This window comes from Thunnus thynnus, chromosome 21 (assembly GCF_963924715.1).
Source record: "Thunnus thynnus chromosome 21, fThuThy2.1, whole genome shotgun sequence".
Classification (NCBI taxonomy): domain Eukaryota; kingdom Metazoa; phylum Chordata; class Actinopteri; order Scombriformes; family Scombridae; genus Thunnus; species Thunnus thynnus.
Genome location: NC_089537.1, coordinates 22,581,292 through 22,607,755, shown reverse-complemented (window position 1 = coordinate 22,607,755; position 26,464 = coordinate 22,581,292). Strand labels below are relative to the sequence as shown.

General features: G+C 40.3%; 1 protein-coding gene across 7 annotated transcripts in view; it reads left to right on the top strand.

Annotated features, from left to right (window-relative positions):
• slc12a7b (solute carrier family 12 member 7b) overlaps positions 1-26,464 on the top strand; it is a 62,335-nt gene that overhangs the window by 28,360 nt on the left and 7,511 nt on the right. For 5 of the 7 annotated variants that reach the window (XM_067578658.1, XM_067578657.1, XM_067578664.1 and 2 more), the window contains exons 2-22: positions 8,854-8,948; positions 9,858-9,989; positions 11,667-11,813; positions 15,931-15,985; positions 16,412-16,542; positions 16,683-16,924; positions 17,075-17,286; positions 18,728-18,895; positions 19,063-19,161; positions 19,501-19,558; positions 19,876-20,050; positions 20,140-20,258; positions 20,436-20,534; positions 20,984-21,103; positions 21,612-21,716; positions 22,613-22,781; positions 23,415-23,610; positions 23,879-24,048; positions 24,417-24,548; positions 24,782-24,889; positions 25,252-25,368. In XM_067578658.1, coding sequence (XP_067434759.1) covers positions 8,854-8,948; positions 9,858-9,989; positions 11,667-11,813; positions 15,931-15,985; positions 16,412-16,542; positions 16,683-16,924; positions 17,075-17,286; positions 18,728-18,895; positions 19,063-19,161; positions 19,501-19,558; positions 19,876-20,050; positions 20,140-20,258; positions 20,436-20,534; positions 20,984-21,103; positions 21,612-21,716; positions 22,613-22,781; positions 23,415-23,610; positions 23,879-24,048; positions 24,417-24,548; positions 24,782-24,889; positions 25,252-25,368 — 2,849 coding nt within the window. The remainder of the gene's footprint in view (positions 1-8,853; positions 8,949-9,857; positions 9,990-11,666; positions 11,814-15,930; positions 15,986-16,411; positions 16,543-16,682; positions 16,925-17,074; positions 17,287-18,727; positions 18,896-19,062; positions 19,162-19,500; positions 19,559-19,875; positions 20,051-20,139; positions 20,259-20,435; positions 20,535-20,983; positions 21,104-21,611; positions 21,717-22,612; positions 22,782-23,414; positions 23,611-23,878; positions 24,049-24,416; positions 24,549-24,781; positions 24,890-25,251; positions 25,369-26,464) is intronic. The other 2 variants (XM_067578661.1, XM_067578660.1) reach the window with 1 other exon arrangement.

The following is a 26,464-nucleotide window of genomic DNA, read 5'->3' as shown; positions in this document are numbered from 1 at the left end:
AGAAATTGATTTTCTGACTCACGCTGCTAGAAATCATAATGTTTCCTCTGTCTCTACAGTCTTTTCCCTCCCTCTTTCCTTTTTTTTTTCCTGGTACAATGAGCCACGGGCTATCTCCGGCAGTGTTAGGCAGCTTACAGCGTCATCACAGTGTGCAGCTTAGTGGTTATAAATAGCCTGCATGGTCATTTATTACCACTGTGAGCAGAGAGGCTGAGCCTAACAATTAGCACATCTTTAATATACCTGTACCTGATGGTGAACCTTTACCAGTAAACAACAAGCGCTGATCTACTCTGACTTTAGCTCAAGCTTCTCCACAGCTACTTCAGCCAGGGACGTGATCACAAACACAAAACACTGATTAAAAACTGAGAGTGGGGATGCACTGTTGGCACAAGAGGTTAGATGGAAAACACAGCTGACACTATGTAATAGTCATTCACTCTCCTACTAGTGACATACTACTGACTACAGCTGTCTGGACTAATAACCACATTTTAGTGTGCAGTGCTGTGGCAAGGTCAGGGAATCCCACTCCCTTATGTAACATCACTGACTGTGATGTAAAAGAATGCTCTTTAAATCTCAGATGTTGGGGCGGTCTAGCGTGAACCAACACAGAGGATTTTCAAAACCATCCACGCTTGTAACTGCTTTACCCTGTGTCAACACCATGACTTTGACCGAAAAACAAACTGTTATGGTAGTGGATGTTTTTACTGTAGTATCCTAGTACCTTATGCTTTGTAAAATAATTAACAGTATTGTAAAATATAGGTGATTTGTCATATTTTAGCCATCACAAAACCACCAGTAGGGTCCTTAAATTTGAGGCCTGGCTTATGTGATTTTTTTTTAGTAACACAATTCAAAAAATGGTTCAACACAAGTGTAATAAACTATGTCTTGGTACATTTAAGCAATCATACTTTAAGATAGTGCTGCACAGCTTTATTGCAATACAAGTATCTAATATTTCTCCACCTGCATTGACTTAACAGAATAGCCATGTGCACCGTTTTGATTCATTTCCTGACAATGCTCAGAGCATAACTCTGTCTCTGCCAGAAGCTGAAGCTGTCTTTGGCAGCAGGCCCTTTTATTAAGTAACTCTTATTAAGTGTGCAGTTAATTATAGGTTGAGTCCTCAGATAAAGTACATAATGAGTTGAATGAAAGGCCACATCATACTTTGTTCCCGTCACACTGTCAAACTGTCAAACTGCTCATCTCTTCTCATGTTTCTGTCTCAGAATTATGCTTTGCTGTTTATTAAAATGATGTGGAAGTTATGTTTAATCAAATGAATACATCTGTTGAATTTTCTGTAGTTAAATGATCTTATTTTCAAGTTATAAGACTGATTTGATCTGCTCAGCAGTTTGCATATTTGTTTTATTTTTCATGGCAGGTGTTCTATGACACTAGCTCTGGGAATTATGAAGAAGAGGGTGTTCATGTTTTTACCAGAGAGGGCTTGATTCTATTGGTGTCAGTTTGCATGATGGTCATCTCATTGCCTCTCACATATACCCTCTAGCAATGTCACATTTTTAGGGGTCATCTAATGCGCTATAGCGCAGGGAGACTCTCCTCACCACCTGCAGAAGTGGAACATGTGCACACACACACACATCATCAAACACACCTGCATTCATTCATCAACAATTACACAAGAGGTATCACCCTTCTCCCTTTCTTATTATATGCCGACCGGTATGGTACTTGGATTCTGTATTCAGTATGGCAAACGATTTATGACAAAGTTGCGCAAACAATCTTCAAGCAAGCTCATTAGTGGTTAGGTTTTTGGCTTTCCTTAGCAGCTGGTTGCTATCTTTGTTTGCTGTTTGGTGCTGGGCAGGTAGTGTACGTTTGGTTTATCAGAGCTTGTTTGTTAGAAACAGCTGCCTGCTGCAGCTGGAAACAGGTTTGATGAGAGCGGTGAGGGTAAACACTGCAGTAAATTAGCAGGCCATTAAAAGCCTTAAAAGCTCTGTAGAGCTGCAGACACACCAATAGAAAAAATAACAGGTACAGGAATTCAGTGACTACCAAATATTCAGCTGCAGTCAACTTCTCTTGGCTGACAAGAGTCAGTTACACTGTCCACTTTATCTTTTACAGTGGAGGGATCAGAGTCTTGTGTGGTCCTTATTTTAATATATTACTATTATTATTATTATTATTATTATTATTATTGTTATTATTTTTACTCTATTTGTAGGAACTACTGTCAAAATGTGATGTATTCCTAGTAAAGAAGAGAGCTTATACTCTTGGTTTATTTCCTGTTTAGTGTTTTAGGCTATACTGGTTTGTGTATTGGCTTGAATGTGTCACAGATAAGTGCAGGGATGTCCTGCCTAAACCACAGGATGTCAGTGACTGGTTGAAAGTTGGTGCAGGAAAATGGGGACATCTGTGAAGCAAAATGTACAACTTCAGTGCTTGATACCAAAATGTAAATTTTGCCCTTGACTTTACTGACCACAGTGATGTCAAGTGTGGCAGCGTGTTTGGTATTCAGACACCATTATGTTTACACACATGTGAATTAAGAAGGGGAAGGGTCAAGGAGAGGCCAAACACATTAAACAAGATGCAGTGTAATCCTGCATGCACTCCAGCTGGAAGAAAGGATTCAGTTTTTCAAAGAAGATTCTGGTTTTAAGTAAAGTGATTCTGCACTCTCAACAATCAGGTTCACTGCGTCTGTGTAGTTTCTGGTTTGATGAAATGCAATATTTGCAGCGCTTTGATGGGGATAGAAGCTCGTTTACAATGCAGCTTCAGTTATTTATGTCCAAGTGTCCATATGCCTGTGTCATAAATAGATTCTGTATCAGGATATGTACACTATAGTGCAAATGTCACTATGGTGCATAGGTCTGATGAGATGGAGACCCCTTTAGCTGGACACATTGTTGGTTTTTAATGGTTTTATTAACTGCATAATGGCGATAGATTTGGCATTTGTTTACATCCATAATCAGTTTCATCAGTACACTCACTAATGTACACACTCTTTGCAGCTTTTATCTTCAGTCATACTCTCCTCCTCTCTCATTCTCCTTGGTAATCCACACATGAAAGAATGATCCCAGTCTCTTCCACACAGTGAGGCATACAGCTTATTAAACACTGGTATTGGTTCGGTACTGGGTATTGGTCGATACCTAGAGCCCGGGTATCTGTAACTGGACTGAAACAGTCAGATTGGTGCATCCCTGTTTGTTAGGATACACTGCATTATTTGAGGTCCATTTAGTGAGAAACTGCAGTCCAGCTGGAGCTGATCATGTTTGCACATAAACATGAAACATTCTAAGAAGCTGAGTGCATTATTCCAAGGTAAATGGCAACATGTGTAATGTGCACAGAGGCTAACATCTTTTAACTAGGCCAGCACCTTGTCACTGCCACTGTGTATGAATCTGGACCATGTCCCCCAGGACTATTCACTACAGCACACCGAAGCACACTGGCACATACACACACATGTTGACATTTACACACCAACAATCATGATTATATGTAGACAGACACATGCAGAGATACAGTAATCTTTTCATCTTCCACAGCAGTCCCTTGTGTTGATTGCTTTTGCGATTTTGCCTTAGTTCATAATCTACAATACTACTACCCTAATTACTGTAGTAATTGCAGTAATTGGCAAATACTGGGAGGATCTGTGGCACATTTGCCTAGTTAGTGATGTGCAAGTGCAACTTGAGGTCACTGGAAGATTTCAGGAAATGGAGGTGGAACAAATCTGTTGCTACATGTCAGTCATTTGGGGTATTTCCATCTTAAAGGGACATGAGATCACAGCTTTCATAGACTATAGGAGCATTACCATAGGACATGTGAATATTTTTGTCCCATATTAAGTAAACAATTAACACAGAGATCCTAATAGTGAAGCAGAGAAGTTTCAGGTCTTCTTCGATACAGCATCATGTTCACTTTGTAAATTATGGTCCCATTTAGAATAAAATAGACTATAATGCAGGATATGCTTAAGGGTGTGGCTACCTTGTGATTGACAAGTCCCTACTACAACCACAGCTTTGGTTGCGTACATTGTGTAATGTAACCCCAGATTAGAATAGGATTGTAGGCACAGCTGTTGCTATTTTAGTGTGTTTTCAGTTCATGAAAGTTAATTGTTACAATATGGTTTCCTAAAAAAAGTCTTGTTCAGTGTTTGGTTGTGCTAAAAGACCCTCTAAGGAGTCGACTATTTCATTTTAACTGTAAGTGCATTTGGTTTAAGCCTGTTTTTCGCTAGCCAAAATTAGCATTAGCATTATCACAGTTGATCATAGTTCGAAGTTCATTCTTGACCTTTGGAAATAGTTCAAGTCAAGGTCCAGTTAGACTGTGAGATGTGGTTGAAAGCTCCAGGAAAGGCTAGTTAGTGGACCGTGAGTTTGTACTATTTTCTCAAATTTTTTAATGTGCTAGTTATGTATGTACTGTGTTACCAGGCCCTCATATTTTGGGGGGCAAATAAAAGCCCTATTCACATCCCCCCGATTGACGTCTAAACCACCTTACACGTGGGCTCATTCTATAAGCAGAAACCTCACCTGATTTGGAAACAGTACTGCCAGTTTTAGCCTGCTACCAGGCCTCAAAGAGGATTTGCTGGTGTCATTTAAGACAATGATTACCCATGGTGTGTAGCATCTCCCAGTGTAAGCGATGACTGACAGGTTGGTTCACCCTTGGCTGCATCTTTGCAATACAATGCAGAAGGTCATTATCTTAAATTTATTCCTTGTTATCTCAGCTTATTGAAACAATGTGCCTTCACCTAATATGTAACACTGTCCCACTCAGACTGTGTTTTAAAGAGCTGCATAGTACAAGGACATAGTGACTTTCTCTGTGATTACCACCGGGCTAAGCCATGCTGGAAGCCTCTTATTCCCCCTGCAGCTGGATCAAGCAGTAAAAGTTACCCATGAAATCCCCACTGCAGCCAGAGTTCATTGTAGGCAGCTCCACTGATGAATGAAGACCCGGCAGAGAGCTGTGGTTGGGAATGGCTTCACCATCACAATAATTTATTAAACAGAAATGTAAAATGAACAAGTTATATACTTGTAAGTATTTATTTTACTGCATAGCAGAAAAACAGTAGCTAACGGCCCTGAAAACTGAAGGCTTGTTACAATGAGAAAAAGGGTCCGACATGAACACACAATTTTTGCCAAAGTTAAGACTGTTTTAGTTATTTCACTTTAGAGATTAGTATTGCAGTGCCTGTTCAAAACATGCCTGTTCAGAACAGGCCAGTTTCTCAATACCTAGAAAGAATGGTGCCCGTCCCCTAAACACCTCTCATGCAGACCATTGGTAGATGCTACAATTTACCGATGTTCCCTAAACACCTGAGATGCAGGGTATTGGTAGACACTACAATGTACTGATGTTCCCTAAATACCTCACATGCAGGCCATTGGTAGACGCTATAATTTACCCATGTTTCCTAAACGCCTCATACGCAGAATATCTGGAGACTACAATTTTGAGTTGAGCGGATGAACTGTAGTACCCGTTCAAAACGTGCCTGAGACATCCTGCACAATGACTTGAACAAACATACAAAGTTCCCACATGTGAGGAAGGGGAATAGATAAGAACTCTTTTTCAGTTCATTCTCTATGGTAGTTCTCATCACTATGGATGTAATCCCATCTCTGACCACAATGTGGGTTGCAATGGCAGAGTGGCGCTGTTCATATTTCCACTCGAAGAAGCAAATCAACGTTGTAGAAGCAATGTTGTTTATGACGTATTTTCGACATTATATCATCGACATTGCACTTCTCCGTTTCCCCAGCAATCCACCTGCCAAGTAGAAAGTAGATAAGATGAACGGTTCTCGAGATATGTAAAGGAAAAACTTACATACATGCAGACAGAGATTCCTTGCTTTATATAGAGAGATTGTCTGTGCTATTTTGTCTGTGCTCTCGTCACTGGTTTGAAGTGGGTGGTACTTCACATACTTCATTACACCAATCAGGATTTAACAATATTTGAATGAGAATGTGATGACAGCTGTGGGGTTGCTTGCTTATGTTGCCAGACCGCTGTCAATCAAATTTGATCAACTCACACCCATCAAACCTGACTTACAGGAGGTAGCCAGCCAGAGTTGAGAAGTCTACTGTATTGTATTGCCATGCAGCTAAGACTTGCAAACCCCTGCAAGTAGCCCTTATTTAGCTAATATATATATATTATAGCTGGAGCGACATTGCAGCCACAGCTAAGCTAAGCTCCTAAATTGCTAAGTTTCTCTGTGATTCATCCAGAAGAGCTGAATTTTACACAAAAAACCCAACTAGCTTTACAATATAATGTTGGAGCAGATGTGGCGCCACTATTACAACTTGTAAGGCTGAATATTGTGCTGTTGAATCTGACAATACTGTATGGAGGGGGAAGCGACCATAGGAGCTATAACATCTAGGGAGGCTGCTGCAGCATGACTGGTGCCCACCTGGTGATGATCATCAGGGAGAATGGAGAAAAACTGAAAACTCTGCACAGCAACAAGCTTCAAAGTGCTTTGGTAAACCTGACTGTTTTCTGACAGAATATTATATCGGACATTGCCAAATCTGAATATAGAACAGCACATCAGCAACTGTTACCTGTAACTTGCAGCCACATCCAGCTTTGAGCACAATCCAGTCCGGCTCATTGTCATCCAAAATAGGTTAAAGAAACAGCAGTTAGGGTTAGAAACACTGGTACAATATATCCAGACTCTGAGGGAACACGTTTTGTAAACCAGCTGCTCACAAACATACCAAGTAGCTCACTGGAAACTCATTGGACAGAGCATTCTGGTTGTAGGATTCCTCTTTAAGAGCTGTATAGGGAATATACAGCCTTTCTCTCAGTTTTCTTTAGTCTAAGGGCACCAATTTCCAAAATTATTGCACATTTCTACTACAAAGGCAACCTGGTTTTAAGAAATCATCATTCACAGCAGTGAATTCTTCCTCCAAGAGGTTTATAGTCAATACCTTTGATTTGTTTCCTGATGTATTTTTCCGCTTTCATTCCTTTTGCACTCCATGTTTATTGTTCTATTGTTTGTCTTATTGGCTTTTATTTAAAGGGTTTTATTGTCTATAAAGCACAATTTAACATTTTTCTCTATGACTTTGTTTTGTAAAGGCTTGCGCCAGCAGAGTTTTATTATTACCCTTGTTGCATGGCAGATCTGGGATCTACATCAACTGCTGACACTTTACCTCACTCTCCTCCCTCCTCTCTCATGCTTCATACGCTATTTCTTTCTTCCCTCAAACAAACCTAATTCATTTCATAGTGTATGCGCAACAATTGCATCATGGTTAGCGCGTGTGACCATAGTTGTGCCTTTGATGTAATACGACATGATTAGATATGAATTAAACCAAGAGAAGCGTTTGTATTTTTCATATGATGGAGGAAGATGAAGCTCACATGCTCAAACAGATATTTGTCTGGGAATAAGATCCCTTGCTGGTTACACTTGGGACTTGACTGCAGCGTGTTGGGTATCTTAGCACCAACACTCTAAGCTGTCTATTCATTCAAAACATTTGCTCAGTTTGTTGCTGTGCAGGATGCCGGCCCGAGCAGCAAAGACACAACGTGGTTCACAGTTTGGTGCTAGAATGTTCTCTCTGAAGACGACTTGATTGCTGCGTGTGACACGGATGGACTTCGTGAAGGCAGTGTGTTTAATTCTCTAAATTACTATTAACAGGACATAAGAAAGCTTATATTACAGTATTTGTTGTTCCTTAGCTCATACTGTTGGTGTTGTTCAAATAATGTGGGTGATAGTTTAATTGTACAGTTGGTAGTTTTTGTATTTCTATGTAAATGTGTCTTGTAAAAGTTCTTCCTCATAATGTTGATGGAGGCTGAAACATATTGAGATTAATAGCCTTTTTCCATGCACTATGTTGTTTTAATTGGTTTTGTATGTTTAATATTATCTGAATTGATAATCTTGAAACAACAATTGTCTCTAAAGTGTATTCATTTGCCAGAAAGTTTTTAAATGTGTGGGGGTTTTAAGCATCTTAGCTACAGAGAATGAGAGGTCATGTACCTTTTTGGTTTTAGTTTAGGTATAAATTATTAATGTATTTTAGGAGTAGTACTGGATCATTAAAAATGAATATAAGATTAAAAAGAAAACACTCCAATGCACATGAGGGCAAGACCGATACTCCACAGCCGGTCTTCACTGTCTTCACAAAAGATACTTTCACATTAATACAGTTTATGATTGTTAGCAGGAATTTCTTGCTTTTCTTGTTTTCTATGCAAAACCTTGTGGGTAACAAATACGTATTGGCTATAAAGTGTGATCCAGTTTAGATCACCTGTTGTTTGTTTGTGCTGTGGTTGAAGAGAGGACAAACCTTAGCCTGAGCAAATCCACACTGACACTCAGTCTCCACAGATATATAAAATACTATACTGTAGGACACTGACAGTATTTTCATTACTTCATACCTACAATACATGCTTCAGGCTATATGTGCACTGTGCAGCTTTAATGAGGAAATGATAAATAGAAAATATAACTTAAAAATGATTGGATAAGATGTGGTATTAAATGGTACTCAGCATTAAAGTATGTGGATGCAATGCAAAAAATATGATTGTGACATTTCTAATACAAAGTAACTGTCTGTGCTTGTTGTAAGAGTTCAGTTACACTCTATTTCTTTGCCAGTCACCACCCATATTTTGCTTTGGACGCATGACATGTTAAAGTGATTTCTTCTGAAGAAACACTTTTGTTTTGTGTTTCCACAGGTGATGGTGTCCCGAAGGAAAACAGTCCCTTCATCAACAACACAGACAATGACAAAGGAAACAGCTACGATGGCACCAATATGGCACTTTTTGAGGTAACAGTCCAACAGTTTTCATCATCAGCCACTTAACAGCCCAATTCACAGTGGGTAGTGATGTTTTTTTTTGCGCAAGGAAACATGTCATAGAGCATGAAAGAGGAAACCTTAAACCTTCCTAGAACAGCACATAACATCAATATCCTCTTTAATTAAACATGAACTGCCAGAACTATGTCTGCAACTTAAATTTGAACTAGCCCGTGAAGCTCAAACCCAGCCCAGCTCAAACCATTCATTAATGCACCGAATGCTAAGGCATCAGCATAAGCTGTGGTGAGTTAAATAAATAGCACACAAGGAGGTGAAAGTACCAATCTCCTCTTAGTTCAACAATGTGTCAATCAAAGAGCTTATTTGTCATAAAAGCTGGTGCATTCCTTCAAGTCTATTCAGATTGAACCTTTGCCAGGTGCTTTACTCTGCCAGTTGGCAAATCTTGCCGCCCTGTGGTCACTGGCCCTTATATAGAATCAATTAGGCAGCGTGGCCTCTGCTTTCACCACTTTGCATGAAGCTGATCCAGCCGTGCTATTCTAAGATGTTTTGAACAGTTAAAAACTAAATTTTGCACTGTTCATTTTGATCCTGGAAAAGTTTGTCCGTCTAAACATACGGTGGCTGACCACACAAAGGCCATATTAAAATTGTAAAACCAATATTTAAACAAGGAGGTTTATTTGATTCAAAGAGATATTCAACCAAATCTAATAATTTATTTTAAATATTTGCAGACATTTGCAGACATTTGCATTACATGATTGTAATTTAGGAATAAATGGATCCTGAGTGAGAAACAAGAAGATTAAACCAAATCATAACAGGAAAAGAAACGTGTGAGATGCTACTCTTGTCCATCTTGTTAAAACATCTGTATTTGTCTTGTATCATATTTTTGCATTGCAGGAGGAGATGGACAGCAACCCCATGGTGTCATCTCTCCTCAATAAACTGGCAAACTACACCAATCTCACCCAGGGGGCCCAGGAGCATGAGGAGGCTGATGATGATGAGGGGCCCAAGAAGAAAGCTGTCAAGGTACAGCAGAGACTTGTTCCATGCAGTGTCTGTATGAGAGCCTTAAGGTGGTGTTGTCTACATACAGTACAGTTAGGTACTGTACAGTTGCATATTAACAGTTGTTCTTTCAAACCTGTTGAACTATCGTTACATAACAGGACTGATGTAGCCCTGCTGTTTGTTTTGTCCTCAAATCTCTCTGAGGGTCTGCACATATCCTACCTCACCTCATCCAGGGACTCAGCAGTGTCTGGGATAATAATGTTTGTAAGCTTCAAGGCATCGATCTTAATTTAAAGGCTGTCTTGTGTATAGACCACAGTATTTTTTTAGACCTGACCTTTTTTACAGACCTGTATGACCTGTGACCCTGTTGCCGTGTCATAGGACAGAGGTTAAAGTCTTACATGGATGAAATAAGAACTCAAATATAATGCTGGCACTCCAGCAGCTACCCTCTCCTACTTATGAGTCAGCACAAGCCTTTTTGTTGCCGTCATCCCTCCGTCCATTTGAGCTGTTTCTTCCTTAGGATCCTTCAATGCTCATGTTTGGGTTCTCTTAGAGAATAAAAATTAGAAGTAGCCACAGTACAGCCATGCGGCACATAAATGCTTTTGTAACCACAGCTCCAGTCCCATGCCAGTTGCCCCATCCTGTCCCCTGCATGGAAATAGGCCCCGGGCACCTCCCATTGGCTTGCAGGAACATCTTGGTAAAGAATTGAGTGGAGGAAGCTGACACCCTTGTCGCCCCTCTTTGTTCGGATCACTCGGACTAGTAACGCACATTGGAAGATAAATGGCTAAAAAGGTAGCTGCTTGTCAGTTCGAGGTGATGGACGCAATATTTAGGTTTTTTTTTTTTTTGTCAGAATAGTTTTTTCTTGTTGCTTTTTTACACACTGTTGCGAAACTATAGCGTCTTGCAGCGAATTCTGTCTGTTGGGGTGGAAGCATTTTCTTCAACGTTTTCAAGTTGTTACTGCGTGGTATATAGTGGTGTGTATGTATGTGTGTATATAAATGATGCCTGTGTCACTGAGATGTAAGCCTTGAATTCCTTTCAAAAGTCAGCTAATTTTTTATCAACCATCCATGCTTTGAAAAAGATTTTGTGTAGTCCTCACATTGCTAACAGTGGCAGCTCTTGCTTGGCAAATGCTACTCTATTGGAGAAATGGTCTGAAAAAGATTTTTGTGGGTGAAACCACTACTAGTAAGTCATTATTAAGTGGAGGAAAATGATCTGCTGCATCACTGAATCAAAGATGAAGATACTATATGTTAAGATCAGATGCAGTGTTGATGCAAGTTATTAACTGAGTTGTGTTTAGTGATGTTTTGACCTTAAATCCTACTGTAGCACTTGTAATTTATTAATGTAACTGTATAAGCACGTTTTGACCTCTGAAAAAAGCTTTTGGTTTCATGATTTTATAGGAATAGTTTTGACTGAATTGACTCCTACCATACCTTTATGTCCCCTCCCTTTGCCTTCTCCTATAGTTTAAATCTGCCCTTTATTTTTTGTTGCTCATAGTTCATCGCTGTACGCTAATTCTTACCATGTGTTCCCCTTTCTGTCCATAATCACCCCTCAAGCAAACACACACACACACACACACATTTTAACCTCTCATGTGCTTTGTCTTTTCTCTCCCCTTCCATCTATTCACCCTATCCCTATATATAGAGCCCTCAGATGGGGACCTTCATGGGTGTCTACCTCCCCTGCCTCCAGAATATTCTGGGGGTCATCCTGTTTCTTCGCCTTACCTGGATCGTCGGTACCGCCGGCATCTTGGAGTCCCTGGCTATTGTCGGCTTGTGCTGCTCTTGTGTGAGTACTCAACCCTACACTACCCCACTAACTATTTCAAATGAAAAGCATGTTTATGCTTGTTAAATTACAGAAAAGTACAAACTGAAAGGAGCTGCTGACTTGGATATTATTTGTCCTTTTATCAAGGGACTTAGAGTTGAAGTCATTAAAGCAATGATGTGCAAGATTATGTAAGATTGAACATAATGTACATATCCAGCCCCTTAATGTGTTATGAATACATTAGCACATGAGAGTGAATACATGTGGTGTGTGTGTGTGTATGCTTGAGTGGTTTGATGACACTGGGGGCTGATGCTGCTACAACTTTTAATGTTGGCTTAACAGCAGTACTGAATGACCAACAAGTTGACTCGGTGGCCACTGATCCCTCCTATATTTAGCCACAGTGACTCTCCATTTCCCATACAGAACCAGCATCTAATGGTACCTGGCAGCTTGACGTGTAATCCCTCCATCTGCAAAGTGTCAGAAACATAGCGACATGCACACCCACACAGTGGCTATATTTGCCAATCCCACAGCAGACAATGGATTACTTCAGCTTAATCAGGGAAAGTACAAACAAAAACCTCATGTACAATCTCAGCAGAATGCTTTTTGCCTCATAATGGAACGCTCTAATGGCCTAACATGATCAGTTGTACTTACAATGGCCAAGAGTGGTAAAGTGACCACATGTCATGCAAAGTCAAGAAACAAACTACAAATTCATTGTTATTCCCTTGTAACCGAAAGAAGCAAGCAAAGCCATGAACATCTATTTATATTTTAAATTCTTGGAATTTCTCAATTTTATATAGGTACTGAGAATGATCAGAGGACAAAAAATTATGTCTGTAATGCTATGAATTAATGTCAGATTTTAATAGTTATACTATGTTTGCCTAGAAAGGTGAGAACTCCATTTCATATATTACAATCTAGCTTAAGTGCGTTTGGAGGGTTTACCCGCCACTGCATCACTGCTGTTACGTAATAAGAGAGACCAGCTTAGTCAAACAGATTAATGTTCATTTTCACTGGTTAGACTACATCTGACTTTGCACTGATGGTTCCACATCAGCCACCTGCCCATAGGTCACATTTTGTGTGTGCTAGTCAAACCTACCCCTGCAAATATCTAAAAATAACCTAAAGGGAATTCATTTAACTTCAGTTTAGAACAGCTGGGATTTACTCTGTTCATGAAAACGGTTAAAACAGTTTATGATAATAGTTTTCTTTTCTTTTATGATTTATTACTCATGATTCAATTATTTTCCTTCTTTCGCTCTTTATAAAATTGAAAGCTGTTGCAAAAAGTTTTTTCTGTTTTATTGCATCCTGCAGAACTACAGATGGAAAGACACAGATTTGTTTTTTAAGATGAAAACAAAGAGGCTCAGTCAGTCAGAATGACCCAAATGAAACTAGGTCTCACGCGAACTTATTGAGAATACAAGTACACAAGCAAACAACATGCAAAGACTTTGAAACACTCATATACACACACACACACACACACGTACACACACTTATAAACACATGCATTCGGTGAGTCACTCACTCTTTCATTAGCCCCATACACAGCACAGCATGCAGAATATTTTCCATCATGTCATGATTTGTCTGTTCTTTGGGCTGTGTGTTTGCTCTGTGCATTGTGTTTATAGGTCACTGCAGCACCTGGTTTTCTACAATGCATCCACATCAGTGCTATATTCACTGTGTAACACACACATAAGACATGCTTTAAATTACTAGGGGTAGGGATCAGATTATTTGTTTTTGATTCTTGAGGTCATGATTTAATTTAAAATTGATTAAATAGGATTTCAGTTTTAAAAGCTGCATTATTTTTAGTGATACAATTTTATTTTAAAAAAAAACACTTTTCTATATCACCCCCACAATAGAGTGTGAATATTTAATATATTCATGTAATTGATATTGATATTTTGTTAGAAATGTCAAGCAATCTGAATTTGAACCAGTGAAATGAAAATACTGTGTTAATTGTTCATTTATCTCTTATCATGTGCCAAATATACGTCAAAAAAATCAGTATCAGAGTATTTTTACATCAAAATCCAATCAAAGTCTTTTCTCTTCCTGTAAAGCTGTTTTAAATGTTTCATTTGTCTCATCCTGCACTCAGGAGCATTTACAAAAGTTCATCCAATCAAATGTGACTTTGAGGGAGTAGCTAGCCACACCAGTCGTATTAAAATAAATGTTGTGTTTTTGATGATGTTATACTGTCAGTGATGTATTGGTTAGTGATGTATCAGCCCAATACAGTTAATGCAGATCTGCAGCAAATGTTAAATCTTGTTGTTCCTGACTGGACCTCTGGCTCTGGTTGGGCAGGTGGCTATATTGTAACAAATAGGTCCTCATGACTTTTTGGAATTGTGAGGTTCATATGTGAGGACATGCCTCTACTACTTTCCTTTGCCGTAAATTCATTAGTGGTGAAGACCAAGCTAGTGCGTAGCTGTTTAGCGTTTCATTGGAAGTGAGGGGTAAAATTGTCAGCTAATTGGCTTTACTCCAGCTTGTCACTTTAAACCGGACGCCAAGCAGAGAGCAGAAGGTTTATCTTGGTCAACTTGGCCCTGTTCAAACCTGGCATTAACATGCGTCTTGAGTGATCCAATCACAAGTAGACAGCTCTAAGTGCGTCAGTTCATACCTGGCATTAGAATGTGTCTCCACAGGCGTCTCGAGTGACCACTTGTGATTGGATCTCAGTTCCCCGCTCTATATGCAAAAACACATACATCATTTCTGTTTGCAAAGACCAAATGTGTTGGTTTTTCATTTGTTTGTTTGTTTGTTTGTTTGTTTTTGTACTGACTCTTCAGCCCAAATTGAAATCATTTGGGGCTTACTCGGGAGAGACTCAGAAGCCAACGCTTCTCCATTATCTGTTTAGGGACGGCTGAGATTGTCACTGAATGAGAATAGATGGTCCACCTTAAAGGTCAGTCCACCTTAAGGTGGGAGTCAGCGGTTGAGTGATGGTGAGACCTTAAGGTGGACCAGCTATTCTCGTTTAGTGACAACCTCTGCCTCAGACAGAGAAACGTTGGCTGCTGAGTCTCTACTGCATTTTGCTCAGCCCCCCCCCACACCCTCCCGAATGAGTATGTACTTCCACTTATGCAGATGTCAGTTGAGTAGGCGGTCCTTCGGTGTCTTTCACACAGCTAAAAGAATGTGGCCACATGTGGCCCAGACCACCTCAGAATGTGGTCTGAGCGATCGGATCTCAATGCATCCTCAGTGCGTCTTGGTTGCATTCACACCTGTACTTAGAGCTGTCCACTTGTGATTGGATCATCCAAGAAGCATTTTAATGCCAGGTATGAACAGGGCCTAGAGAGTCAAGGACTCTCCCTTCCTATTCCTACTCTGCTCCTCCCTCTCTTCCTCCTCTTCTTTCATTTGTCCTCTATCCCCTCACCTTCATGCTTTCACCTCTCCCTTTTTTCTGTTGCCCTTCAAGTTTTAACTTTCATGTCTGTCTCTGTTGTTTTCTTTGTGCTTCTTATCTTGTGTCCTCTGCCCTTCACCCTGCTCTGTCCTTCCTTTCATCTAAAAGCTGTTAGGTAACTGGCTGATGTAAATATCCTCAGCCACAATGACTGATTTCACGGATAAGCTCCTATCCATTACCAATCCAAAAGATTTAGAGCATAAGCCCATAAGAAGTATTTTAAAAGGCTAAATGCTAGATTAATCCCTCCAAGGATCCTATCATTGGGAAATTTTACACAGTTATAGAATGGTTATGTAGGCATGAAAAAAAGTATTGTCAGTGTCAAGGAGGTTTCCATTGTTGTACTTTACTTGGTTTTTAATGGTTATAACTACATCACAAATTCCATTATTACAGTACAGAAATCCACAATGTGATAATTGGTGTCATCCAAAAAATACAACATTAAAATGAACTTCTAGTAAATATGGGTGTTTTGGCAAATATATAAATAACTCACATTTCACAGAAAGTGAGGAACCCTTCTATCTGTGTTTGATAGCTATCCATGACAGAGATATGAGTTATGCTGTCTGCTTAAGTTGTTTAGCTGTGATGGTTTTGTTCCTTACTGTCCTCTCTCCACAGACCATGCTGACAGCCATATCCATGAGTGCAATCGCTACTAATGGAGTTGTGCCAGGTAAGACGCTTCGGTGCTCAGACATAGATATAAACTTTAACAAGGGATGTACTATTACCAGTAATGGAAAAGAAATTATGAAGAGACGAGATGTTGTTTTTCTTTAGTTTTACATTTCTCTTATGATGATAACATGAAATAATCCAACTTCATTGGCTGAAGTTACTATTTGTTTGGTTGATGAATGAAATAAATTTCCCAGCTATACATCTTTATATTACATAGAAACACCTTTTCCTTCCTTCCTCCATATTATTTGTCTGAGAATTTCAGGCATGTATAATATTGTAGGCTCCATGGATTGACCAAAACAACAAGAGTTTTTTTCTTGTTGAGTATATTCATGAATGTATTCCAAAATCCATTAGTTACAAGTTAGTTTCCTTTTTGTAATAAAGCTCAGTCACGCTGTGTTTTGCTCCCCAGCTGGAGGCTCCTACTACATGATTTCCAGATCTCTCGGTCCAGAGTTTGGTGGAGCGGTCGGTCTTTGTTTCTACCTGGGCACAACCTTCGCTGGTTCCATGTACATCCTGGGTACTATAGAGATTCTACTGGTGAGGGAACACTATTCCTATATAATGGTTGTTTTCCTGTAATTATGTGTATACTTTATCAAGGTGAAGCAATAAAACTTGAAATTTTTAAAGAGATCAACTTTAAATAATATGTGTTGTCTTTCCTTTTCCCCATTCAGACCTACATAGTGCCTAAGATAGCCATCTTTGTGGCAGAGAGAAAAGAGGATGAGGTGGATGCCTTGCTGAATAACATGCGTGTTTATGGGACAGGCTGCCTTGCACTGATGTCCTTGGTCGTCTTTGTAGGGGTCAAATACGTCAATAAGCTAGCTCTAGTTTTCCTGGCCTGTGTCATTCTTTCCATCCTCGCCATCTATGCTGGAGTCATCAAGACCATCTTTGAGCCACCTGACTTTCCGTGAGTCCAGTACACAATAACCTCCAGTTTCTGAAACCATAAAACTCACATTTTAGTTAAGTGGAATAGCAGTTGCAACTCAATATAAAGTAATTAGTGTGTCATTTTAAGATGCCTAACTCTCTCTCTCTCCTCTCCTGTTCTGCATAGTGTTTGTTTGCTGGGGAATCGCACTCTGCAGAACCACAACTTTGACAAGTGTTCTAAGTTTGAGGTGATAGGCAACTTGACTGTCACTACCAAGCTGTGGCAGCTGTTCTGTGATGGACCCGACCTAAATGCCACCTGCAACGAATATTTTGTCAACAACAATGTGACTGAGGTGCAGGGCATCCCTGGACTGACCAGCGGAGTTATTTCAGGTTGGAACACAGTGTTTCCTCTGGACGTTTTAGTAGCAGTGTGCAAATCTGGTGGAATCAAAAAAGCCTCCCCCAACTTATTTCCTGTTTCATATACAGTTTTGCGACCTTTCCCGTCCCTAATGCACAGCACACTTGTATACTTGTCAAAATGATCCAGAATATGTTTTTGTTTGACTTAACCTCACCCACTCAGCATACTGAACCTGCCAAAATGCACTTTGAAATTGCCACAAAACATAAATGCAGAGGCAAAGTTTGTTAAATACCAACTTCTCAAAGGGAATTTACACAGTCATGAACTGCAGTGTTTTATTGAATACTGTACAAACTCAGAACATTCCTCGTGTTATGCAACTGCTGGCCATGACAAACTAGAACTTCAGTGCCAGTGCATATTTCTTGTTAAGCAACTGGGGCAAGAGTGTGCAGGTGCTGAGGGATTTCATATGTTTTATACTCCTTTTTTTTCTTTTTTCTTTCTCTTCTTTCCTTCCTCGCCAGTCCGCCTCAAATAACTTCACCTTGACCATATCATTATCTTCTTTCTTTGAAATATTTTCCCCCTCTTTTTTAAGTCTCTGGAACTCTGCTCTTAGTAGTGAAAACATCAGCTGTAATCCATTTTCCTCTCTGTTCCATCTCTCCTACATTTATATACCAGTGTTTACTTAGCACCAGCCATTCATCTGCAGGATCACTTTGCTCCAATGCTATGGACACAAGGATTATGATGGTGACTTGAGAGTAATCTACTGCAGTTACAAAATGTTTGACTTACAAAAGTGATTTACTTTGATTTTATATAGTGTTTAACTCATGTTGGTTTTGATCTCAAATCATTTATAGGTTTATAGAAATATTATACAATACAGGTATCCTTTGCTACAGGATTAGTGCTGTGTTAGCTTTTTCTTCTCTCCATTTCTCTCTATTTTACACCCAGTGAGTGGGTGTAGCAGTTAGTTTTTACCATTCTGTTTCACTGCATCAAGGAAAAAAACAGGCACAAACATGTCATTGACTGCCAACAGTTAGTATTTCCAAATCCATAGTCAAATTCTCCTCTGCAGCAAATTTGTTAAGTCCTGTCTCATGTCTAAATGGTAATGTATTCTTCATTAACCCAGTTCCATGAAAATGAATGGACCCCTTCAAGCCTTAACAGCCAGTGACTACGCATTAAGGGAGGTTGTTGCAATGCTCCTGTGAACATACCGAGAGGCAGCAAACCACTTATTTATCTCTTTCTGTGGGTTTGTCTGACAGCATCTTCAATACAGTATATGTAGCTTTGATCCCTTCATCTATCAGTCTTTCTAAAGACAGCATGTGATTGATTGAATTACATACTGCTTAACAAGCTGCTTTGTACAGTGCATGGCCTTTGTTGCTTTGAGTTAAGAATTACTCTGCTTCTGTCTCTCTGATCTTCTTGTAGAAAATATGTGGTCAGAATATGGCCCTCTGGGTATGCTGGTGGAAAACAAGAAGTTGCCATCTGTTGCTGGAGGTGACCCCGCCCGAGATATCTACCTGCCCTATGTAATGAACGATATCACCAGCTTCTTCACACTACTGGTCGGCATCTACTTTCCCTCTGTCACTGGTGAGATTATGATACAAGCAACACACTCACATGCACACTATAAGGTCTTCTTTTGTGTTCTTGTGAGTAGTTTTTAACCGCCATTATGGTTAAAAATTACCCAGCATAGAGCTTTGTTTCATTTCTAAAGATTTCATGTTTGATTTTCTGTTGTGACATCTCATCAGGTATCATGGCTGGTTCAAACCGGTCAGGTGACTTGCGAGATGCCCAGAAGTCCATCCCCATTGGGACCATCCTGGCTATTGCTACCACCTCCATCATCTGTATCCTTAAACCTTTCTCTGTGATTATGATTTAGTCACGTGACTAGAACTGTTGATCTAAAAATGTTCCTACAGGTTGATCAACTAGGCCTTCTAGTGCTGAGTTTAGAACAACTAATGTTGCCAGATATCACTGCAAGGTCATCTTTGTGTTGCCAGAGTTGTCAGGTTTATAGGTCATTGGCAAGAGTTCTTGGTTTTGGAGCCTTGGAAGAAGAATTAGAGCATGGGAAAGGCCCAGTACAACAAAGCTGGTTTGTTGTGTCTAAAGCTTTACAGCAACATGAAAAAAGACTTTGTCTACAGATTCATTTTATTCTCCTGAACAGTTCTTCCCAGACGTCACCTGTGTGGTGCTATTTGGTGGCTGCATCGAGGGCATTTTGCTTCGAGACAAGTAAGAGTTTTACACAGAGCATGTACTCTAATATATTGTTCACATGTAGCACAAAATATGCTGAATGGAAATGTTTTTATAAGAGGAACTGCAAGAAAAACAGTGCAGCTTTTGTATGATTTAGGTTTTGGCCCTCATGTTCCCTCTTTTCTCTTTTAGTATCATCCCTTGAGGGTAGATGGATAAAACTCTTCACTGCCCTCATCACAAGAAGCTCAGATTCAGTGTTTTTTTTCAGATTTGGTCCTGTGTTCATGTGATGTGAATGAACCAGTTATTATTTATAGTCCAATTATATGATTGTTTTTGCTTTCCAGGTTTGGTGACTCTGTGAAAGGGAACCTTGTCATTGGCACACTGTCTTGGCCCTCACCTTGGGTTATTGTGATTGGTTCTTTCTTTTCCTGCTGCGGAGCTGGGCTACAAAGTTTGACCGGGGCCCCACGGCTGCTGCAAGCCATCGCACGAGATGGCATCGTACCGTTCTTACAGGTTAGACACACACTCACCACAAATACAGTCAAAGCAGTCTTCATCCTCATGTGCTGATCTTCAATTTCACACTTGACTGTGTGTGTTAGGTGTTTGGTCATGGGAAAGCTAATGGAGAACCTACCTGGGCTCTACTGCTGACTGCTGGGATCTGTGAGATCGGCATCCTCATCGCTTCCCTGGACGCTGTGGCTCCTATCCTCTCCATGTCCGTATCTGTTTGCATAGTAATATTACATGCTTTCTCTCCATAAAAAGAGATGAGCAGATAAAGCCTTTGATCCCTCAAGTATTTGACTTCTTAAAACCACATACAGTGGGTCATAAAGTGGGGATTTAGGTAAGATGATAAGTATTTTTATGCCTTATTGTCTTCCTCCCTCAGGTTTTTCCTCATGTGCTACCTGTTTGTCAACCTGGCCTGTGCAGTTCAGACCTTGCTGCGAACGCCCAACTGGAGACCACGCTTCAAATACTACCACTGGTGGGTGATGGATGATTAGTCCAAAGTTCACCTGAGGGTCTTGAAACAATGCAGTTTGCAGGCTTATTTAACCTATCAGAGATCATTCTGTTGAGATGACTGATGCTTTCCTAATAAGATTTTAGGACACATGCCAAGAATCATATATACATCATACATAGACAAAACACCTTCAAAACCACAGGCACATCTGTTTAGTCTGGTTTATGTGATAATGACCTTTTACTGAGATTAATTCCACAACAAAGGCTGAGGACAATACAGGACAGCACTATTGTTAGCAGTGGATTTCATAATTTGACTTCAGTTCTAAGCCTCTCTGCTGTCCATTCTGAACTTGTTTCATTTCATTAAAGCATTTCCATGAATGTGCAGAAAACCTGAAACACCTGCTCTGTAAATGTATATAGTCAATGAACTGGAGTTGTAAAGTGTGTTTTCTCCTACAGGGCTCTGTCCTTCCTGGGGATGAGCTTGTGTCTCGCCCTCATGTTCATCTCGTCCTGGTATTATGCTATTGTGGCCATAGCCATCGCTGGCTGCATCTACAAATACATTGAATACCGAGGGTAGGAATGACTTTGTATGGGAATGGGGGGGAGGGATGGACGGGCTGATATGTTATTATATTTTTGTACATTGTTGCATTATTCAGCTCAAGGTTTGTTAAGTTCAAAAACCAATAAAAACAAACCAATAAAATTAATGTTGAAAAAAAAGGAATGAGTTCATGTATACAGTAAATCTTCAACGAGGAAAAATCCAAATATGCAGAAAGTGAGAAAAAAATGGATTGGAAAGGAAAATTGAATGAAAGGGGAATAAATGGAAATGTATCAATAACTAAGATACTTGCATTTGATCTGGCATCTTGACATTGAATACAATACCTGAAAAATGTAAACTCATGAAAACCAAGAAAAACAGTTTTAAACCACACCAAACAGTTGGGGTGTGAAAACAGAGCAAAGCATTTAAAATCCATCCACTACCGTTGCTTTTATCATTCTGTGTCTTCTCTTTTATTTTCCCCTTTTGCTGTTCAATTTATTTTCATTCACACATATGTGTCACCAGGGCAGAGAAGGAGTGGGGTGATGGCATCCGTGGCTTGTCTCTTAATGCAGCCCGCTATGCTCTCATTCGCCTTGAGGAGGCTCCACCACACACCAAGAACTGGAGGTACAGTATGGTGTGTGTGTGTGTCTGTGTGTGTGTGTGTGTGTGTGTGTGTGTGTGTGTGTGTGTGTGTGTGTGTGTACACATTTTTCTATCCTTATTGGGACCATTTCTGGTATAAACACTGACCTTATTGGGACCAATAGTCCTCATTGGGACCAAAGCTTGGTCCTAATGCGGCAAAACATCATTTCTGAGGTCCTGGTTAAGGCTAGGGGTAAGGTGTTAATTGAGGTTAGGTTAAGGTTAGGGGTAGGCATGAATTGGTTATGGTTAGGGTTATGGTTATGGTCATGGTTAGGGTTAGGCTGCACAAAATGAATAGAGTCAATGCAATGTCCTAACAAGGATAGCTGTGCAAATTTGTGTGTGTCATATGGATGTGGTTAGAGTTGACACAGCGCCACCTGTCACTGTCGGGGTGGACACAAGAGAGACAAGAATAGACACAGCGAGTGAATTTGATTAATCTCATTGTCCTCTACCTAATCTGACGGAAAGGGTTGATAAGCCTTCATACAGCACAGAGGCCTGCTCTGGCTGACCTTGCAAACTGCCTGTCCAAAAACCAAACCACCAGTCCAGCTTCAGTCACTTCCTTGGCATGCCCAGTCATGAAACTCTTTTCTGCTGTTTCTAATTTTACAGACATTAAACTCCACTTTAGGTTTCACTGCATAGTTGAGTGAGAAACAATAATACTGAAATAATGACACCACATATAATTTTCAGAAATGATGTGTGACAGTACATTTGTTTTGATTTGAAAACATAATAACCTTGTCACATTGTCCTTGAATCTGGTGAGATGTAAGGATCCACAAACCTCTCATGTTCCTCCCCACCCTGCAAAGCAATGAAATATGACTTCCCTCTCTATTTTCTCTTGATGTATACAGGCCTCAGTTGTTGGTGCTTCTGAACCTGGACTCAGATCAAGTGGTCAAACACCCTCGTCTGCTGTCGTTCACCACTCAACTGAAGGCGGGGAAAGGCCTGACTATAGTGGGGAATGTTTTAGAGGGAACCTATCTCACCAAAGAGACAGAGGCAAAGAGTGCTGAGCAGGTATAGTGGACACACACTGGAAGCAAACACAAGCACATCCACATATAAAATGTCATGTATGATGATTTTGCCCACAACTCTTTGCTCTCCTCATATGAGATTCTGTTCTACCAAAACTGTGGTTTATTTTCTGTCTATTCTTAGCTCCAAAATAAACTAAATCATTTGTTTCTTTTTGAGCATTGCTTAAAGCAAGTCTGATCTGTCAACCAGGATACATAGAGCTCAGACAAGCATTCTACGCCCACACTGCAGATGAACTCTGCCATCTATTGGCAAATTAGAGTAAAGCATTTGATACTTCTGTGCAGCCTGATTTGACTGTGTCCTCAAAAGCATTTTAATCAGTGGAATAGTTTTTCTACAAAAGCAATCATGTGTTGAGCTGAATTCCAGATTACACAGACTGCTGATTTCATGGGCATTGTTTAGACCCATCATTATGAACTGTCCTGGATGGATACTAATGAGAGTACTGTATGTTGACGGATGAACATAATTATACAGTGGGTCACTGAGTAGTCGGTTTCTCTCTTTTTTTCTTAATCAGAACAGTTCTGAAAGGCCAATAATGTGTCACTTTTCTTCACTGCTTCCTTCATTGCTCATTTTAAATATCCTATTTCTCTCCAGAACATCAAGGCTGCCATGTCAGCAGAGCGTACCAAGGGTTTCTGCCATGTCGTAGTGTCTTCCAACCTCAGAGATGGCTTCTCCCATCTCATCCAGTCTGCGGGGCTGGGAGGCATGAAGCACAACAGCGTCCTAATGGCCTGGCCTGGAAACTGGAAGCAGTCCAATGACCCACAGTCATGGAAGAATTTCATAGGTACAGAGCAAGAGACAAGTCAAAATAAATGGCAGTGCATATGGTGGTACAGAAATACAAAATCAGAAGAAAATTGCAGAGTTAAAAGAAGCTACATCAGAATTGATTTAAAAATGCAAAGGAAGTCATGATAATACATCTTATTTTGCATATTTGCATATCTGCTTATAAAACCCTTCCATTGAGGTGGCAATAACGTAGTATCTCCTAGAGAACACACAACAGGCCATGTCTCTAACAGACCCTCTCTCTCCCTCTGTCGATCCAGAGACGATACGGGAGACCACGGCTGCCCATCAGGCTTTGCTTGTGGCCAAGAATGTGGACAGTTTCCCTACAAACCAGGACCGCCTCGGGGAGGGCACTATCGACGTGTGGTGGGTGGTTCACGACGGTGGCATGCTCATGCTGCTGCCCTTCCTGCTGCGACAACACAAGGTTGGTTGGTTGGTTGGTTTGTGTGTGTATGTGTGTATGTGGTGGGGCGTGTTTATCTAATACACACATGTGGAGCCACAGGACTGATGGAACAAACTTAAGGATGATTAACTAGTAATCATATGTATGGCAGTATGTTAAGTCTCCATCTGTTTCTTAGTGAGGTGATGTAACATTTAAAAAAAACTCGCATTTCATTATATCCTTATCCCTCTCATGCTCACGTCTATCCTGCTGTCCTCTTTCCCATAGATGTCCTTTTTTTTATCTCTCCCCCTCCTTTTGGTCCTGCTCCTACTCACAGATCCATCCATCTACCCATTTAACAGTTTTAGCAGTTACATAATAACTGTCTTTCCCTCCTCCAGGTGTGGAGGAAATGTAAGATGCGCATCTTCACCGTGGCCCAGATGGATGACAACAGCATCCAAATGAAGAAAGATCTCCAGATGTTCCTTTACCACCTGCGACTGGATGCAGAAGTAGAAGTAGTGGAGATGGTGAGACTCTACATTAGAATCAGGCTGACAGCCCTCTAAAGCAATGGTTTGTCATGATTCAGCAACATAATTAGAGAGTCGCATTAAAGCTGAGGAACCTTCTCACTTTAAATATGTTCTAACCATCAAATGAAACCTGTCAAAACGTGTCATAAATCAGATTAAAGGTTCTATGAAGTTCCTTGTAGCTTAGAACTGTACTGATTCAGATGTTTTCGTCCTCTCCTGTGCAGCATGATAACGACATCTCAGCCTTCACCTATGAGAAGACGCTGATGATGGAGCAGAGGTCTCAGATGCTGAAACAGATGCAACTCTCCAGGACCGAGAGGGAGAGAGAGGTAAAGTACACTTGATCCACCTGAACACAATCCCGCACTCACAGCCCCTTTGTTGTATTAGTATTTCAATTCAACACAAGTTAACGCTGTACTTTTATGATTCTGTCTTTGATTAGCTCATAAACATCTTTGGAAAGACTGTTTATTGTTACAGGTGTTGTAACAATAAATGCTGTTGTTTGCATTAAAAGTAGCTTTAATATCATACAGATCAGATCATACAGTGTATAAAACAAACTTTTGAGGTTGTTTCCATAAATAATAGTCATGTAGCAACTGGCCAACCGTTAAGCTAAATGACAACTGGCCCCTTTCCCTGTTCATCTGCCACCGCCTTTCTGGGCCACGACCACACCACTCAGATTCAGAGTATCACTGACGAATCACGTAGCTCAATCCGGAGGAAGAACCAGGGCGCTGCCCAGACCTCGAACCTCAGCCGGCAATCCTCTCAGACGGAGGACACTCAGGAGGATGAGGTAGTCGATTTTGTCAACCCACTGTCCCTCATTGTTAGACGCACAGGCCCGTCTTCACAAAGCTGGATCTTTGGCTACAGTTCTCGCTTGTTATTGAATTATTTTGATGACTTAATTTAAGATCTGGACTCAGAAATTCTGATTTCACTCCTAGTCGTACTAGATGTTAAAAATAGATGTGCAAGTTGTCTGTTGTACAGATCCCTTTATTCTTTAGTGTGGGCATCAGTCTATGATGCATACACAGAAAAATCAATACATTAGATGGGAAGGAAGGATGTAGGAGTAACACTGGTATGGATTAAACTAAGTGGTGTCATAGCAGATGCATTGTCAATCTGAATATGGACACTGTTATTAGATCAAACAAAGAGAAAGTATGAGTAAGAAGTGTTATATATCCAGAGACTAGAATGCTCATCAACAATCAGTTTTGTTTTTATGATCATGTAGGAAAAGATCATGTTGTTGTTCTTATGCTCTTGTTTACTTAAAATGATTTTTATCAGTGGTTCTCACCAACGTCCCTCAAGTATTTCTCTGAATAATGAAAACATAATCATTCATTTGAATTATGACCAAGCTTTATTGGTGTGTTGGCACCACCTTTTCTTAACAAGTCCTTTCTGTTGAAGTTAGGTACTCTTTGACATGAATACTCTTCAAACAAATGTCCAAAACATGCCTTTAGTGTTCTGTGACAGTGTTCAGCTAAAGTCAGTGTGGAACCACAAGGTAAATAGAGGATAATCCATTATACCAGCTCACTGTGTGCTTTTCTTTAGCATTAGCACAAGGCTGACTTACCATGTTTGTACTGTACAACACAGTGGTCAGTCAGGGGTTGACCATGTTATGTCAGAGCTTACACTGCTCGGGAGCAGCTCCTGCTAGCCAAATCCAGTTGGTCTACTGTAGAATGCACCAGAGTAAAGCTCAGAGTAAAATCATTGCCAAACAGGCCAGCAAGACTAGCTGGTTCAAGATTATAGATCACATCCATCTTGTACATCTGACATTAAAACCAAGTCCAGACTGGTCCAACAGTACTGCTACTTACTGTATAGTCATGGAGAGCTGCTTTGTGAATACCAGC